This window comes from Neopelma chrysocephalum, unplaced genomic scaffold (genome assembly GCF_003984885.1).
Source record: "Neopelma chrysocephalum unplaced genomic scaffold, ASM398488v2 Primary Assembly neopelma1_96770, whole genome shotgun sequence".
NCBI lineage: Eukaryota > Metazoa > Chordata > Aves > Passeriformes > Pipridae > Neopelma > Neopelma chrysocephalum.
Window position 1 is genome coordinate 1,289,691 of NW_020925414.1, and position 18,341 is coordinate 1,308,031.

At 37.0% G+C, this 18,341-nt stretch overlaps 1 protein-coding gene across 1 annotated transcript in view; it reads right to left on the reverse strand.

The window, feature by feature from the left end:
- Window positions 1–2,621: 2,621 nt before the first annotated feature.
- IL6ST (interleukin 6 signal transducer) overlaps window positions 2,622–18,341 on the reverse strand; it is a 30,555-nt gene continuing 14,835 nt past the window's right edge. Inside the window, exons 8-16 of the mRNA XM_027709319.1 lie at window positions 15,074–15,156; window positions 13,578–13,797; window positions 12,171–12,347; window positions 11,389–11,487; window positions 10,685–10,831; window positions 9,610–9,750; window positions 8,500–8,596; window positions 7,072–7,153; window positions 2,622–6,295 (exon numbers count right to left, since the gene is read on the reverse strand). Of these exons, the coding sequence (XP_027565120.1) occupies window positions 5,570–6,295; window positions 7,072–7,153; window positions 8,500–8,596; window positions 9,610–9,750; window positions 10,685–10,831; window positions 11,389–11,487; window positions 12,171–12,347; window positions 13,578–13,797; window positions 15,074–15,156 (1,772 nt within the window). The 3' untranslated portion in view covers window positions 2,622–5,569. The remainder of the gene's footprint in view (window positions 6,296–7,071; window positions 7,154–8,499; window positions 8,597–9,609; window positions 9,751–10,684; window positions 10,832–11,388; window positions 11,488–12,170; window positions 12,348–13,577; window positions 13,798–15,073; window positions 15,157–18,341) is intronic.

Consider the following 18,341-nt stretch of genomic DNA (forward strand, 5'->3'; position numbering starts at 1 on the left):
TCTGTGGGGGTAGACAGCAATACTTCTATTTCCGGGAGCAATTACAAAGGCAGGACTAAAGGCTATTCACCTGCTGATGAACATGCCCACATGTGCAAAGGTAGCCTTTTATCGTGGTATCTCATGGTCATGTCTCTCCGTTTATTGCCTATGAGGTAGTGACCCAGACTCTTCTCCTTTCTTGGTTACTATTTAAGTCAGCCTCACAAAACACTGACTCCAGGACACAAGGTACGTATGGAATTTTGTTTTGTTTTCTTTCTGTGTATTATGTACTATAGAAATGCAATATTCAGGCTCAGTCAAGTAACAAAGAGGAAGACACTCGAAACTGACCATAAAATAAATTGTAAAAAGCAGATTTTATATGACAATACGCATGCAGCTTGCAAAAGAATGAAGACAGTGAACTAGTATTAAAACACATTTCCATACAGAGACAGCTTACGCAGCAATTTACAAGTTTAACCTCTGGCTGGAGTACGCAAGCCCTTTAAAGCTGGCATTCAAATTACCACTAGCTTAATCAGCCATACTTACTTAAAGTACATAGTAAAATTTAACTTAATGTTTACATTCACTAGCCATCCAATCCAGCATCAAGGCACTTTCCTTGTTGGTATATCTGTTCCTGTGTCACACACCTCTGCTTACCTAGATGTATATATTGGCACAGCAAATTGGATGACCAGTAACTCCTTATCCCCAAATAAAAGCAATTGGTTACCAGACATCCCTGGCTGTATCAAAGTGTCAGGCTATATATGACACTGTAAACAAAACTGGTGTGTTAAAAAAAGCACGGCAAGTTGACTGGATCCATTAACAAATGTGCTTTGATGACAAAAAGTGATAGGTGTTATCAGTTTCAACACTGCAGAGAATGCTCATCTATCACAGCCATTATCACCGGAGAACAGCTGACACTTTAGGCTGAGCAGGAGGATGTGGAGCTTTCCAGCCATTAGTCAACAGTTGTGCCATAAGTGTTTTTCATCTATTGTTACAGAAGTGTGCTTCTGCAGAGTAGCAATGATGTTATTGCATATATCCCCTTCAAGGTTGTCTTTGCAAATAAATACAAGTACTAGCTAAGGCTGCATTCTGGGAGGTACTTGCTGCCCACCCTCTCTCTGCACTACAGTTAAGAGGGGGGCAAGTGGACAGTTGTTGAAATCTGGCTCTTTGTCATTATTTTTAAGTTTGTTTTATCAAATCTGGTGGCCTTAGAAATGCATCCTTGTGCATGATGTCAGCACTGCTTTCATTTTCAGGAATGGCTCAGATTGCACAAGTACTACAAAGGAAACAACAGTGATAGCGAATATACATGCATTTCAGCTTTTTTTTTTGTAACTGATGTTTTCACTTTAAAGGAAGAGAAATGGGAATTTGTGAGTCCAATTCAAGATATTTAATTTCAAACTTCTCCAGGCTTTTGCACTTACACCTCCACTTTACTGCAGTTTTCTGGATCAACAGCAAAGCTGGAGACTCTGAGCTTGGCCTTCACTCCCTAACAGCTGTTTCATGACAAAAGACTCAATATTTTTCACATAAACTTTTTCTGAATAACACTAAAAGCAACTTCTGGAATTTAAAATGGCTATATGTATCCATCCTTGCAGACAGACAAGAGGTTACAAGGATTAATGATCAGTCAAGAGAACTTTTTAACATAGTTAAAGGAATGTGTCCAAATAACAGTTAATCTCAGTCACAACCACTGTCTAATAAGGGGAAATAAACTAGTGTAGTTAGTCCCATTTAATGTACATAAAATACAGTGTAAAATGCCTATGTCCTGGAGTGGGGCAGACTATTAACATTCTGACAGTCTTTGGAGTTTCAGATCCCACTAAGAAGTCTATATCATAGCAGCACATACTGATGTGGGTCTTGGATATTCAAGACCTGGCACTAATTAAACAAGCTCAGTTACTGAATTTAAATCAGCATGTGATTCCCACATACTGGGCATACTAAATGTAACTTTTAATCGCCTGGCAATGCTCACGATTTACAGTCAGAGCTGAAGCTCCAAACCCCACCTGAGGTCATGGGGCTTCTCCAGTGCCCAAGAATGGGCCTCAGCCTTTGCATGCAAACTCCCTCATCCTCCCAGGGCCAAAGCTGCTTCCAGCTTTTGCTAGGCTCCTGTAGCACAACCTAGCACATACTTGACACAAAGCTCTCCAGAACAAAGTTTAGAAAAATTTCTGCTCTGCTGTGCTTTGCACTGCCATGTTAAGGCCTAACAGGCAGCGCAGTTTTCTATTGTAGGGTGTATGAAACAGTCCCAAGACTTTCACTACAGAGGGAGTGGATATTTCTAGACTAACTGCCCTGAAAGTGGACCAACACGCTCCAGAAACCATAATCACCTTCTGGTCTAACAGCACCACCACAACAGAGCTACTTACTCCATTGTAAACAGGGGAGCCTTAGCCAGCCTGCATGTACGAGATTTTTCAAATATGCTAATACAGGAAAATACTTCATATTTCTACTAGCATCCCTGTCCTGCCACCAAATTAATAGTCTTTACAACTATTCTTCCACCCTTACCTGAAAAATTCCAGTCCAGGAAATCAAGATGGGTAAAAGTGTCTACACTGAAGTGTGATTTTACTTTAATAATGCCTTTATTTTGTAAAGTACACCACAGCCATTAGTCAGAGGGTGAGAAAACTTTTTAATTACTATGTTAGGCCCAAGTTTCAGAAAATTTCAGTTGATTGCTATAGTTATGCTACAGATACTCTTAAAAATCTGTATCCAATTGTTAGATACAATTAGATTTTTACAGTCCTAAGTACAAAATCAAGTTAAACCCTGAACATTGCATGATATATTTGGCACATAGGTTTATGAACTAGCTGTAAACCTGTTATTTATATGTATTGTGGCTTCTCAAAGCTGTTCACTCACCAGGATCTCCTGCTTAGCCTTTAGTATTTTAGCCTTAGATAAATGCACAAGCTCAAGTTAGAGCATATAACTGCCAGCCAGAACTCTCTCTAGGATCCACTCCTGCACAATTCTTAGTTTATTACCACTGGCCCATAAACATCAGAAAAATATCAGAACTGACAGGCCAGAACTCTTGTTAGCACAGACTTTTAAAAATGAGAATCTCTTGATGTTCATTAGCAATGGTCCATGATTAACAGCAACTGAGGATAGAATGCCTTCCTCTTTAACAGAAAGGCAACTATCAACGTAAGGAATAACTGACATTCTCCCTCAAATAACAAATGCTATCAAAAGCTAGCATCCTTGGATCACAAAAAAATCATGAGTATGTTTTTGAAAACATCAGACCTTTGAAGCAGTGTTTAGGCTACATAGCCAGGTTGTGGCCTACAATATTTCAGAAATGAGAAGATGGATTAAACGGCTGTGGCTCCTGGGCAGTTCTAATAAGCACATACACTGCTCAACAGAGACCTTCCCTTTTACTTGTGGTTTCTTCAGTCACTGTAAAGTTTGCATAGAGAAGACAACCCATCCCCCACTAAAGTAACTGCTATTTCTTTCCAAGAGGAACGTGTTCCGACAAAGAAATGTTCCTTAAACCTCTTAAAAAATGGAGGATGGTCTCTGCTGCCTCATGACAGCAGAGTTTTCATTATACCTTTGCCCTTTGTGAGGGAGTTTGAAGGTGCTGAGGTGCAGTGGGGTGAAAAGGAAGGGGAACAGTCTGATGAAAGGTGTAATTACAGTAAGCTGCAACATAGCCTTTCAGTTTAAAAAAAAGTGCCCAGATACAGAAAAATACTGTCAGGAGAAAGGAACTGTGGAATACTGAAACGTTAAAGGTTCTGCATTCTTTATCTGTTTTAAATATACCAGTCTTAAAGAGATAATCTTATGAATTTACTCTTTCACTGAATTTCTTTGTAACAGAAGCAAAAGACACGTGGACATTTATATGTACACCCACCCTTCCATGCAAGCTGTCAGACAAGGACAAGAGAAGATGAAATGACACTGACACGTGCCTTTCCAGGGCCTTTATCAAGTGCTCTGCAGAACAGCAGTACCAGAGGTCACAGCACAAAAGGTTTCAGGTGGTCTTAAATATATAGTTCTTTTGTTGAAGGAGAAATAAAACATTTGTTTTATTCTCACAACACAGCATTTAGTGTTTTGAAATAAAGTTTTATTAGTGTCAGATTAGAAAGCTGACTAGTCTAAGTTAGGCTTAAAAATAATTCAAAAAAAATCTTTAGGAGTGCCATACAATTTCTGATTATCACTGGAAAAGGGGTTCATTGTCACGTAATTTAATTTTTCTTAAAAATTAAATTACTGTCACTGGTAGAGACAGTTTCCAAGAAATGCAGCTTTTTCAAATATTGAAAACTATATGAGCAGGAAAAAAGTGAGACATTAAGAAAAAAGTAAGGAATTTTAACAACCATCTAAGTGTTATTTGTGGCTCGTGATTGCTAATAGATATATTCTACCAAAGTTCAAATTCAGGTTTTGGTTTTAGTTTCAAGAGTGTCAATGATTTTAATGCTTTGGCTTCTTTCAGTTTCAAGAAGGTCCTGCAGTATTAGCAGTGAGGCTACAGCACACTAATGATTGTAGTCAATCAGGAAGAAGGTCATATTCCCCTTCTCCTGAGGTATTAGAAAAATGGTAAAAGCTTGTTACTTGCCTCTCAAGCTGTATACAGCAAAGGTGCACTTATTAAACAAAGACATATGACGAAAGAGATATTGTAGAATCAGACAGTGACTGGGATACAAAATGATTTAAGCAAATGTTAATCAGTGGTGTCACCTGATTTTTAAATTTTTGAACATGAGACTGAATTGCCATGCATCAAGTTGCAAGGCACATTTTTTAGGCCAAATTATTATATAGTTAATTTGTATACACATCTAAATGTAGATAAAATATCAGCTAATAGTGGTAGCATTCAGATTCAAGCAATCTTGTTGTTTTCCTCTTTGCACACCACAAGTTATATTTAATTTTTATAATTTTTAAACAGGGATGAACATGATTTGAATGTCTGGTAAGCTGAAAATTAAGGCACTGGGCCAAGTCAAAATTCAATAAGTCAAACAAGTTATTGAAAAGTATATGACACAAGTATTCCATGTCAGAGTACTAAGCTTCAGTCTTACTGGTGCACAAAGGTGCTCTGCACAACTGGAGTTGGCTTTTTAGGCTTGTACACTGTCACAAATCAAAGTACTTCTTCTAGGAGGTGAAGTACTTCTTCTATTGGCTGATGTGATTAATTAAAACTTGCCCTTTTCATTCATGTGAAATTCTGGTATGAAAAGACACAAAAACCCCAATATAGCACAAAGGCTTGTTCAGCTATCTAGAAATAAGATTTTATGTAGTGCATAAAAGTAAGTCTCCAGTAGGTCTGAACTGCAAATTTTCCACAAAAACACAGTCCCTATTGTACTTTGTCAAATTAATCTTAATTTCAATATTTCTATCTGCATTCAGATAAAAATACCTAGCTTAATTTATCAGAGACACAGGGGGAAATGTGAACAGGCACTAATGAAGGCCTAAACAGAGCCAGTCTCTTCTCTCACTGAGGCATATAGCCCCCTTGTCTCACAGTCTGTGGAAGGTAACTTTTTGGCATCTCATCAACTGACAGGGCAGTTTCTTCCACTGTTTCAGGTCTCACAGTTTGTCCTTCAGTACTTGCCTGAAAAACATTTGATAGAGCAGCTTCCTGGGTATTTTTTTCTATCCCAAGGCCCAATGGCTGTGAACTCTGACCTGAGATCTGCAGTTGTACAAATCCAACAAGATCCCCCTCATTAGCATGAGTAATTTGCTTTGTTCTGTCAAAGCATGGTCTGTCTCTGTTGGTTTCATCCTGACCACTATTTTGTCTGAAATACTGCTGCCTCTGTGCTGTACTGTCATCTCCTCCAGCGTGATCCTCTGACCTCTCTTCTGAATCAAGCAGTGGCTGAGTTGACTCAGACCTTGAAAAGACTTGTACAGGAGTTTGATCTCTGTAGCCATTAAGAACTACAGTTGAATACTGTACCGTGCTTGCAGTGTTTTGTGCCGTTTCACCATCATCGCTGTCAGAGACACTTTGCCTAGGAGAAGACATACAGGAGGATCCTCCAATACCACTGCTGTGCCCTTCTGAAGTACTTTTTTCTTTTTTAAATAAGTCAAAGGGTTTTAAATCTTGTTCTGAAAAAGACTTCTTGTCATCAGCTTCTATTTCTACGACGCTTACATCTGTAAAGCTGCCCTCTGGGTACATCTGATCTTTGGAACTAAAGTTATGCTGAAAGAAAGATGTACATTGCCTAAGAGGAAGGTCATGTTAAAAAAATCCAGCCTCATTAAATATCTGAATTTTATTCTCTAATAGCTTTCAATCTCTTCATATAAGTTTTATCTTTACTAAATCTGGCAATATCTCCAAAGTATCTGTTAAATGATAAAGAACATAGCCTTGTTTCCAATGCAAAGTCTTAATTATGCAGCTACTTTAAAATCATAGTGGATGTGTGGGCAAGCTTTGCTCTCATTTAATTATCCTTAAGAGCTGTAAGCATAGAACCATTTGCTATACAGCACAGGAACCATACATTACTTCAAATAATGTATTCAACATCACAGCACTTCACAGAAGTTAGTCAAAATTTGTTGAACAGAATTTGCTATCTCATTCACCCCACACAGGGCATAAATTTTGCTGCTGTCTTCTCATCCATGAGAAACTCTTTGCAGTTTTCACTCTCATTCATGAGTGAACTGTGGAAACAAGTCACTCCAGGGTTTTAATAATGGGAATCATGAATTGTTTAGTTAATAAGTAAATTAGGACTTGGCCCTTCCAACTAGTAAACTGAATCTAATTAACAATGTATTTCTAATGCTGAATCTACTGATGCAATAAAGTCTTTTAACCACATTGTATCACAATGTCAATGAAACTTAACATCCAGGTTTTTCCTTGAAATCCATGTGTGCTAGAAGACAGGAAACTCCCATTGGTTAGTTTATCTGGAACCTTGCGAACTAGGAAGATACAGAATGCAGAAAGGTGAGTACTACCTTAGCTGGAACTTGAGGAGACCACTGAGCAATGTTGCTCTTGGATGGATCAGGTACTATAGGCCAGATATGCTTTTTAATTCTGCAAAGGATTAAAACCAGAAATGTTACAAGATGCACTCCCCAAATTCTCATGTTCATAGCAAGTACAGCATAATCCAGGACTCCACTCCTTTACACAGCAATTTTGCAAGAATATTTATTTCCAAATATGAACGCTTTCTATGATACTTTACTTCCTTGTGTGAAGTCATACTACTCAGCAAAACATAGCACTGCATTTAATTCCTCCACACAGATGCAGCCATCCAACATAAGGCAAAACAACAAATGGTAACAGTCAGCAAGAGACTTTCAAATTTATAGCACTCCAGAATCTACAGAGAAATTACTTAGGTAGAGTCTACGATGCATGTCAGTATAAAAATACACTCTTGCTTCATGAAGATAACTATGAATATCACAGGTGAAATTCTAAGATAACTTCACAGTTAAAAGTAAAGTGAAAATACTGAAGAAAAACTTGCTTTGTAGCTTTAAAGTTTAAGAATGTACTGTCACTTAACAACAGGAGTTTCTGCTCATACATCCCCCCCAAACAAACCAACTTTGAACCTGATGCATCTATCCTGCTCTTTATAAACAGGCTCCAATAACAGATCCTCTCTAGGAGAACTATGAAGAACATTGCAAGATGTGCTTTTCAACTAATGTCCATTAAGACGGATTTTAGGAGCAGCAGGGATGCCAGAAAGAAAAGGACATAAAATGCTGTCTTTAATTAGAAAGAAGGGAAGTTGACTGGTGACATCAGAGAGGTGGCTACTCCTTGCCAAGGGAAACACTGCAGCAATGCCATTCTGGTTAAAGCCACAGACAAGAGCTGTGGGGTGAGGGAACAGGCAGATTGTTTCCCAGAAGACAGTAAACAGACACAGAATTTGACTGAGGTTATACAAGGTAGATCAAGATGTCTGCCTAACTTTTTTTTTGCCTGTAAAGCCTAATATTTGTTAACACTGTAATTAAATAGCCCAAGTAGAGCTAACAAATAGACCTCCTGTGTTTCACAAACTAGGGACCATCATTCCACTCATGATGACTGAGAAAACACAGACAGTATACCCTGATCAAAACCTAACAAACCTAATCCTAACCAACTCTAGCAAGAAAAGCAGGAATTTACTTACAGGATTGAGCCACGGAACATTTCGTATGTGTGCAGTTAACAGTAAGAAATAAATATCAGAAGAGGCCCTGATTTCTCAAGGAAAACACAAAAGTTTTTAATGCCAATCAGTGTATGTGTGGTTTACATTTTTTTTTCTGAACTACCTGCAGAATACTTACTTGTCTGGTATTGAACTCACATTTCTGTTATGCTCAGAAATATAGGAAGTATAAGAGAAAGATTTCATTTATACTTACAAGTCACGTTTGTTGAAGCAAAACAGAACTGCAAGGAGCACAATCAGCAGGAATGCTAGACACACAGGTACAACTATGGCTTCTATTTCTCCTTTCCCTGAAGAAGATGAAGAGAAGCAGTTATAGCCCACTTTGACATTTAAGGAACTCAGCAGTAGATCAGGGAAAACCTGAAACGGAACACACCTTCAACACTCAAGTCTCAAGCTTCACATTCAGAAGGAAAAGAGCCTATTTATTGGTGAAAACATGAAGAGCTCTGTCCTAACAATATAATGCCTTGCATCAACGAAAAACATGGGTTGATCTAGAAGTTGTAATACTGACAGAGCAAATAATTTTGCAGTTTGGGCAGGTATGACAGTAACGTCTATTTCAATTTATCTGCATCCAGGAGTTTCAGTGGCCTGTTGGCTGCTGTGGTCAAATAAGTAACGTAAGCGAAGTAACTACTCATCCATCAGTTTATTCTGTACATGAAAATAACCTCTGCCTGCAAACACTTAAGTTTGCATTACTATTATGTATTCCTTCCAATGTCATATATACTCTTAAGTAAACCTTAGGGAAGAGCAACACTATACAGAAAATAATACCTCTGCTAAATCTAAAGAAGTATCTTCCACAACTAAATTCAGTTAATAATGTTGCTCTGACCATTACAAATAAGAAGCACTCTAAAGCTGAATATACAATAAATTTAACTATTAAAATTTAATTATTCAAAATGAGTCTCTGTAGAGAACTGTAGCAAACTTTAATAGTAATATGAAGGAGAATGCAGAACCTGAGGAAGGGCTGTAAGAATGGCATATGCTGACTAGAACCTACATCAGCAGATCAAGATCCAAGCACACCTGTCTGCAGCTTCTTAAGATACCTGAATCAGGGTAATAAAGGACAACCTATCTTCAGATTAAAACAAAGACTCTGACCAGGGTAGGTGCCACTGGACACCAGAAGAGACAAGTACACTGAGTAAATCCTAATGACTCATGAAAAGTCAGGGCAAAACAATACTATAACCTAAAGTATACACAAAACACATCGAAATCAGCATGCTTGACAACATAAGAAGAGCTATTTAGGACACTTGCCACTGTTCCTTACCAAATTTTTGTGTGGTAAATGTGAAATCAGGACCACTCCTGCTTCCATTATCTGTGGATGCCATCATCCGCACAGTATACAGTGTGTCACTGGTTAGAGAGGAAAGGGTATACTCTGTTTTGGAAGGATCCACTGTCACAACTGAAGAGAGAGAGAAATTTATACTAGTTTTCTGTAACATTTATTAGATCTCCAAAAAACCAGCAGCATTAAGACATTCAAGACTTCAGATATACAAGACAGTTTTAGCAGAATGTGTGGTTGTACAGAAAACACAACACACAGAAAGACTACAAACCTGTACAAGAAATGCTGAGATTCATTTGTTTCTGTTTAAATGTTTTAAATTTTATATTTAGTTTAATTTCTCCTGAGATTTTTTTCCCCAGAATGGGCCAATAAACTAAACTAGTAGTAAAGTTGAGGCTTAAAGGTGGCTAGTAAGCCAAACACATAGCTAACTAGAAATAGCTGGTTACTGACTAGAAAAAAACCCATGGTTAAATATAAGACAGAGTATGCATAAGTACTCGGCCCTCCTAATTTAAGCAAATCTAGGAAGGAAATTTTGATAGTGCTAGCTCCCTGTCTTATGCCTGCAGGTCATATACATTACAGAAAACTAAGATGTACTTAAAACAAAATTATTTATATCAGTTACTATAGTGATCTATAGCTCCAGAAGGACTAATAAACTCCTCCCCATCCCCCTTTTTTAAGGTTTTATCATAGTTAAATGCAGTCAACTCCTTTTATATCTTGGAACAGTCTATCATCATCTTGATATACCACCACCTCATTCTGTATTTAGACAGAAATATGGGAGCACAATATCCACAAATCAGCTTTCAGAAACTAAACACAGTACCCTGCTATACACAGACTGAATGTTCTGAATTCTCTGCTGGGACTTTTCTGTTCTAGATGGAGAACTATGACCCAGACATCAGCTTTATGTTATCAGAAGAGATTGTCAACCACACTTGATTCTTTATCTTTTTTTTCCAGAAACAAATGTTAGGAAAGAGACGGATTAAACACTTCAATGCCACAAACCACTTCTGTTTTTTGGTACCTGTTTCATTTCCATCAATAGTTTTGTAAAGTATGGTGTAATTTCTGATAAATCCATTTTGTTCATCCACTGTGAGATGGTTCCATGTCAAAACAACTTCAGCTTTTCCTACTTTTTTTGTCTGAACAGTAGGTCCTTTCGAAGGACCTGTAATGGCAGATGAAGATTAGTTCCTGTTCGGCAGCCTTGCATCCACAGAAGCAAGTGTATCAACGAGCACTGAGCTGCTACTGCATAAAAACTTCAATTGAATAGTTGGACTAACTCTTTTGGAAAGCACTGTTTTCCGACAATATAAAAACTACAAAGATGTTTTAAAAAAGAAACCTTCAGGAAAACAGATATGAAAAAGAATAATCACCACATCACATGAAATCTTCAACTGAAGTTAATTAGTCTTGGTTTTATATGTGAAATTTAAAATAAATCAGCATATAAATATCACTATACCAATAAAATAAACTCATGTCAAATTATCTGATAAAGGTCGGAAAAACAGAAAGCATCAGTCATAGACATCTATTTAACTCCTAAATACTGTAAATAAGCAGAATGGATATGAACAGAAGAGACTAGAAGAGACTAGATCAATTATGGCAGAAGTATTAGACTTTTTCACCACGTAGTCCACATTAAAGCAAAGGCCTCATTTTTTTGTCAAAAAGGTCAGTGTATGTGCTCCAAGATGATGATTTTGTACTTACGATCTTGCTTCAGATAAGCCTTCACAGACAGTCCACTTCCCTGACCATCAGCATATAGAGGGTACACAGTTATCAAGTAACACTTGAACGGCTTTATACCTAATAAAAGGAATTTAAAAGGTGTTGTTTATTCACAGACAGTCAAATTGCTCACCATCCTTCTCATTTACTTCAGATACAACAGACTTCTGAGTGTTTTCTGTATCTAATGTAGCTGAGTATTTTCTAGAGCTCATTGACATATTGCTCCAAAATATTAACTAAAGGAACTGAATTCACATTTGAATGTTAAATTTAATAAACAGACTTCAAAGAAGTCAGGGTCTTTTTCTAATTTATTTGAAATAAAAAGCCTTTATCTGTCTGCAGCACTAGCTCCCAAAATTATTGATTTGAGTTACTGATCTTAATCTGAAAAGAACAGTAAAGCTGATCAAGTTTCAATATTTGAACTGAAGAAGGATCAGAGAGTTTGATTTTGAAGGAACTAAGCCTGTTCCCTATTTTAATGGCTTCCAAGAATGAAAAGACTAAAACCAAAATGCAGATAAAACCCCTTGCTGTTACATGATATAAATTTCAAAATGAAAGATCAGATACAGTTATGTGTTTGACAAAAATATACTCACGATAAACTAAAAGAAACCCTCTCAGCACTAACTCAGTTTCCTGTTCTACCACAAAACTCTAATCAGCATGAGGATGTTCTTCACCTTGAGAATACTCACTAGGTTTTTACAGTATCCCACTGTAAAACTTCTGTACACTTACGAGCTGAATACCTTTTAAGTCTATTCCTTGAACATCTCCTTGTGCAATCTGCCATTCTATGATACAGTCTGAGCGGTTGGACACCAGACACCATTCGATCACATATTTAAGAACGTAACTGTTAGGAGCAGTCCACCCTACCCACAACTTGTCATATTTAGGCAATGTTCTAAGATTCTTCACAGGAGCTGTAATGAAAGAAAACAGAAAAGTGATCAGTACGGACAGTTCTTCCACTAGATATTCATTATAAGAGATATTCTGTCAAATGTTGATACTTTTGGGTTATTGCAATGGTGGCAAACTGACAGAACCTTTGTAAAAACCATTTTCTGAAATTTGGAGGTTTACACCTCAATCTTTGTATCAGAGATCCAAAGTAAGCAGTACTAGGCTATATGAAAACCGGAAATTCGACTCTGCTTCTCTGTTCTCCAACATAGTAAATTGCCTCATTGCGTGTCTGTACACAGACACTATGTTTCTTGCTTCCAAAAGAAAGGGTCTATTTCAGAGAGAAATCAAATTTAAAATGGGAATTTAAAGGGTATAAAACAGTCACATTTAAGTACCTTACTAAGATCTATACCTTACAGATAGTATAAATATATATAAAGTATACAGTATATATGTTATATACTTGTATACCTTATATATACACACTATATACTTACACCTTACTAAGTGCTTACTTCTGTCTGCAGTGCTACTTTATTTGAATCATACCCTTAACTAATTCATCTAATGGTTTTAGAACCAGTGACTCTCCCTTGTGTTTACTCTAAAAGCAGCATCTACCTGTAAAACTTTTTTTTGCTTCCCCTCTTGGTAATGTTTGGGCTGCCAAAGAGAAGACTGGAAGTAAGGAGAAACCAGCCTGTAGTTATTATTACTGCATAATAAAAAGAACACGAAAAGGGATATGAACGGTAAAGAAACAGTGGAAGCATATGACTAAGCAACCAGGCAAGATACTGAAAACGTGGGAGAGTGAGACTGGGAAAAGCAAAGAAAGAGGTGGGAAGAAGACAAGGAAGTTAAAAGAAGAGCAATGGCAAAACTGTATATACATGAAGTAAAGGATGCTTGCTTCCGCAACACTTTGATTTTTTTTTTAGAAGGACACAAAAATGCCTGCTGTGCTAAGAAAAAAACAACAGGAAATATAGGGCACAGCAGTTCTAAGGATCAAATCCCAGTAAAACACACACATAGCTTCAAATGACCCTGTGAGTACATAAATCCATGTGTTCCCTGGTATACAAATGGTAGAACAGTTATAAACGTGAGACTCTAGATACATTCAGTAATGCTTTAATTACGTGTCCACGTAAGAGGTATAATTTTACAAGACTGAAGATTTTTTGTAACAAAAGCCATGCAGATTTATTTGACATAGGCATTACCAGGACACTAACCTTTTGAATTACTTGCTGGGATAAGTAAAACTGATGGGGGAGATACCCCAACTCTGTTACGGGCAATCACAGTCACTTCATAAGTCGCATTTGGCAGCTGTAATGTAAGGTTGGTGCTGGTAACATTGAATTTCTTCAGTGGACTGGAGAGAGATGATTTATCTCTGACAGTCAGTTCATACTGCAAGATTACTCCATTGGCTTCAGAAGGCTTCACTGCCTGTCAGAAACACATCTTTGATTAAACTAACGTGACATATCCCTTAATGTCTTTGAGGCACAATTTAAAACTCCGAAAACAAAAAAAGTTACATAGATCAAATACCTGTATATTTAAGACAAGCATAAATAACCCTTGTTCATTTCTGTAAAACAGTAAATTCTAAAACTATTTTTGTTTAAATATTATTTTTCTTGGATCACAATCTCACCTAGTGACTTAATAAAAGCTATTCTGTAAAGATTACATAACATATGTTGATAAAACCTCTGTTTTATGTGACTTTACAACACAATGACATAAAAGGAGTCTCACATCTTAAGCTGTGTTGAACCTGAAGCAAAACACCCCAAGTAGTTTCATTATGCATGGGAAAAATACTTGTTTGTGTCATATAATAACACAGAAAAACACTATGTTTCTGTGTTATACTATTAGTTTCCACAAAAATTAAGAGAAAATTGTTGAAACTGTAAAGTAGCAGCAATTTTTCCATTCTAAGCTAAATAATGTCAGAAGCAGAATCACAGAATATCCTGAGATGGAAGGGACCCTCATGGATCATTGAAGTCCAACTCCTGGCCTTGTCCAGGACCACCCCACAGATCACACCATGTGCCTGTCAGTGCTGTTACAAGTGGTGTCAGAAAATGATGCCGTATTGATTTACATGTAACTTCACACAATCCACCTACCAATAGGGAAGAATTAATAATAAAAAGACAGCTGGGACACAGTTTACGGACCAAAAGAAGGCAGGGGATGGGGACTGACCATAATTACATTCCCTGTCTCAGCTGAACCAATCATCCAACTGGATGCAGCAGCCTACTGCATGCAAGCATACAGTGCTGTATTTAATAAGTCTGATCTGTGCAGGATTTCTAGGCTTACTGGATTTTGCAGCTGAGGTTTCACTGTCCAGAGAGTGCGACCAAAGCTTTAGGTTACAGCAGAAGGCATAACATGAAGGTTTGCTTTGTTCAAGTGGAAGTTCCAAATTCACAGAGTCCTTAAGGACAAGTCAGGAATCTGAAAGTGTATTCTGTATACTCTGGATCACAGTTGTGTGTCAGTTAACTGATGGCCTTTACATCTCTACTTTTAACTTTTCATAACTCATTATTATAGTAAGAACACTAAAGTAACTTCTCATATCAATAAAACCTGTACTATCCCACCACCCTACTCAAGGTTGTTGGGGCACATTTCTCTACTTAAAAACTCATGTTTTTAAAAGAATGCTTGATTTCTGCAGTTTATCATGTTGCTTTACCTTCCACATCAGATGCACAGTCCAGGAAGCCGGTGAGTGAGATGCATCAATGATCCTCCATATGGGTGGTCCTTTAGATGGTTCTGATGAAAGAAACAATGCTTAATAGTAGAAATATTTTTATTTAATCTGTTTAAATTTATACTTTGGTTATTATATGCTTTAAATATATATGATTTTTATATTTTGTATATTAATCATTATGAGCTTTTGTCTGTTTTACCTCAAAAACCCCTCAGTGTTAAGTATACAGTGTGCACCTTGTTTCTTATGATTTACATTATGAGGGAAGGAGAACCAGGAACTGAGGCAAAGGGAGCTCTTAACCTCACTTGAGCACCTGCATTTTGTTCACATGAAAACGAAGCAACTGTACATCTTGCCTAATATGGATCATGTTCATTTGCTACCGTTGTTCTAAAGGTAAAATAAGACATGTTCTAAAGCTAAAATAAGTTAATCAATATTAGCAGTATTTTTGCAAAGCCAGTTACTACAGCAGAATAGCAATGCAGTCTAAATAGGCAGGCAGTCCTGAAATCCTCATTGCTCAGCCTGACGCAGAAAATACAGAAAATGAAGCCATACTATCATTAGGAGTTGAAAGGCAGCTACTAGAATACTGAAATAATATTTTACAATATCTCCCCCAGAGAAAGTAAATTTTGCAACTGAAGCAATGCCACTATGCACAACAATTCCACTTTATTTAACAAAAATTCCCAAAATATTTTTCTTATCGTGCCAATCTAAGATGACAAATTCATTCAATTAGAGCTCATTATTGCAAACTCAGTCAGGATAAATTAGGAGGGATTTCTGATCTGTTTTAACAATGGAACCTATAGTGGTTTAGCTTTGTTTAAAGACATGCTCTGAAACTTTGGAGTACACAGACTGCTTAGAAGACAGCATGCCTTGGAAGGCATTATGGAATATACAGGATATTACAGAAAAAATACTAGGAAGGTGCAAGCAGGAAAGGCTAAAGCCTATTAAAAAAAAAAATCAATCAGGTTGACTAGAAGCTAAACTGCTATCACAAAGTATTTGCAGCAACAGAAAGTAAGAATAGATCCCTACTGAGTATTAAGTACACAAACAGAAGGTCTGTGCACTGGCTCTATGTGGGGTAAGATCAGCATAGGCCAGAAACAAAGCCAATTTTGCAGGCTATCAAAGTAGAAGAGAAATGAAAACTGGACCAAGCTAAAGTAGTTTCATTCCTCACAACTCTAGAATGAGTTTCTAACTGATACTAATAACCAAGTTCCTAGAAAAACAAGACAAAATCCTCACATTATTTAATTCCCTTTGAAGTCAGAAATCAGCAAGTGATTCCCAATGCTGCTACCACTGATGATTCAGGAGGAAACCAAACAAACTTTTAAAATAAAATCCCTTTGAGGGCAATTTACTAATTCTAGAATCCCAAGAAATCACAATGCATATTATTGTAACTTACATAGCTATGCAACAAATCTATTCTCTGGATATGAATACCTTTGGCTAGAGTCACTATTTGGAGATAAAAAGCAGCTGTTTCCTCATAAGCATTATGTAGTAAAATAACTGCCAAAGATTTCAAAATTGTCAGAATGCTTGCATTACTCTAACACTGTAATTCTGCATTTGTGCATTTCCATTTAAGGATTCTATTGAAACTTAACTCGATTAGTTACAATATCTAACGCTTGGAAACATAACACTTGGATAAAACCATATGAAAATAGAGAAGTGTACCTTCCTCAAAACAGTAGGGTAAACATGCCTGTATCTTGGTAGCTTGCTACTGAGACATACACCAAATCTTTGAATGCAGAGGGCAAGCAGATGTGGAACCTTCTGGGATGTGGGTCTAACAGTTATAGACAAAGCACAGTATTCAGAAGTCAATTTTCTAATTTGACTGAGGGCAATAACAACAATATAAGTAACTTAAGTGTCCAGTGTCTGCTTGTTTCTCGTTTAGTCTTTGCAACTCAAAAATAAAAGTATATTAACAAAGTTTTGGTTTAGTTTTGCCAAAATTGCAACCTGGAGTCCCTTGTCTAAGCCTGACACTGGGCAGAAAAAGAATCATGAAACTATGGACTTCATAACCTCCTTTCCAATTGAAGTTATCCCACTATCCTATAAATTTTCGAGGGTATCTAGGCATTTGCAAGAGGTGACCACACCTCTTAAGTTGTCCATAAGTGAACTCAGAATAGGAAATTATCCTACTGTCAACTTATTCCTATAACAGCACAAAGTGCTATCTGATTAGCAAGCAATGGAGGAAAAGTGTGACTATCCTATTGTCATTAGGAAGGCTAGTTATGACAATTAGTTAAAATGCTTTTCTACCACTGTATTTTCATTTACAATGTATCACAACTAATGACACAGGTATTCAACAGCTTACTGCACACTGAAATTAATTCATTTTACCTTTAGCAAGAAACCAGACAATGTAGGATGCTCTGACACCAATACAGGTTCAAAAACATTTCAAACATCTATTAAAGATGTTGAATTAGTTCCACTTCAGACTATGCAGGTTACTAAGACGAATGACAAAACAAAAACAGACCACAGAAAGGTAAGTTCTTGATGAAAGTGTGGGGGTTTTATATTGAAAGCAAATTAAAAGGCCAAATGCGTAGGTCTAGGTTGTGTTTCAATATATGCTGCACGTAATTTTGTTCTGCTAATGGAAAAATGTAAGAAATTACTATTTGATAAAAGGATTTTTAACACAGTAACAAATGCAGGGGTGTGATTTTAATGTGATTTTACTGTTCAGTTATTGTGCAACTTTATACCTCATACGAGTTTCCAGTTGCTTGACACAATTGCTAAGTCATTAAATGATGCAAAACAAAACAGCTAAACAACATCAGTAACAAAAAATGCTAAATATACTCAACTAGTGGTTTTAGCACAACTCAGTGATGGAAGGTACAATTTCTACACTTAAGCACAAGCTTGAGGGAGAGCTACTCTAGTGGGGACATCCTGCAGTGATTTCCGTAAGTTGAGAAGTCTACTGAATTCATAACACAGCAAGCTGTAGTTACTTTAATGCCATGGTACATTTCAAGCAACGAGTGTGTTCATGAGCAACTCAAAGCAATCAATGAAGTTAAAAAATGTGCTGTGGAATGCAGTGGACACACATCTTAGACGACAGTGAGTGCAGTCTCTGTGCCACTGTCCTGAAGGAATATGAATATGACCAGGCTGACATAGCACACCTGCAGAACATGCAGTTGAATGTAAACAG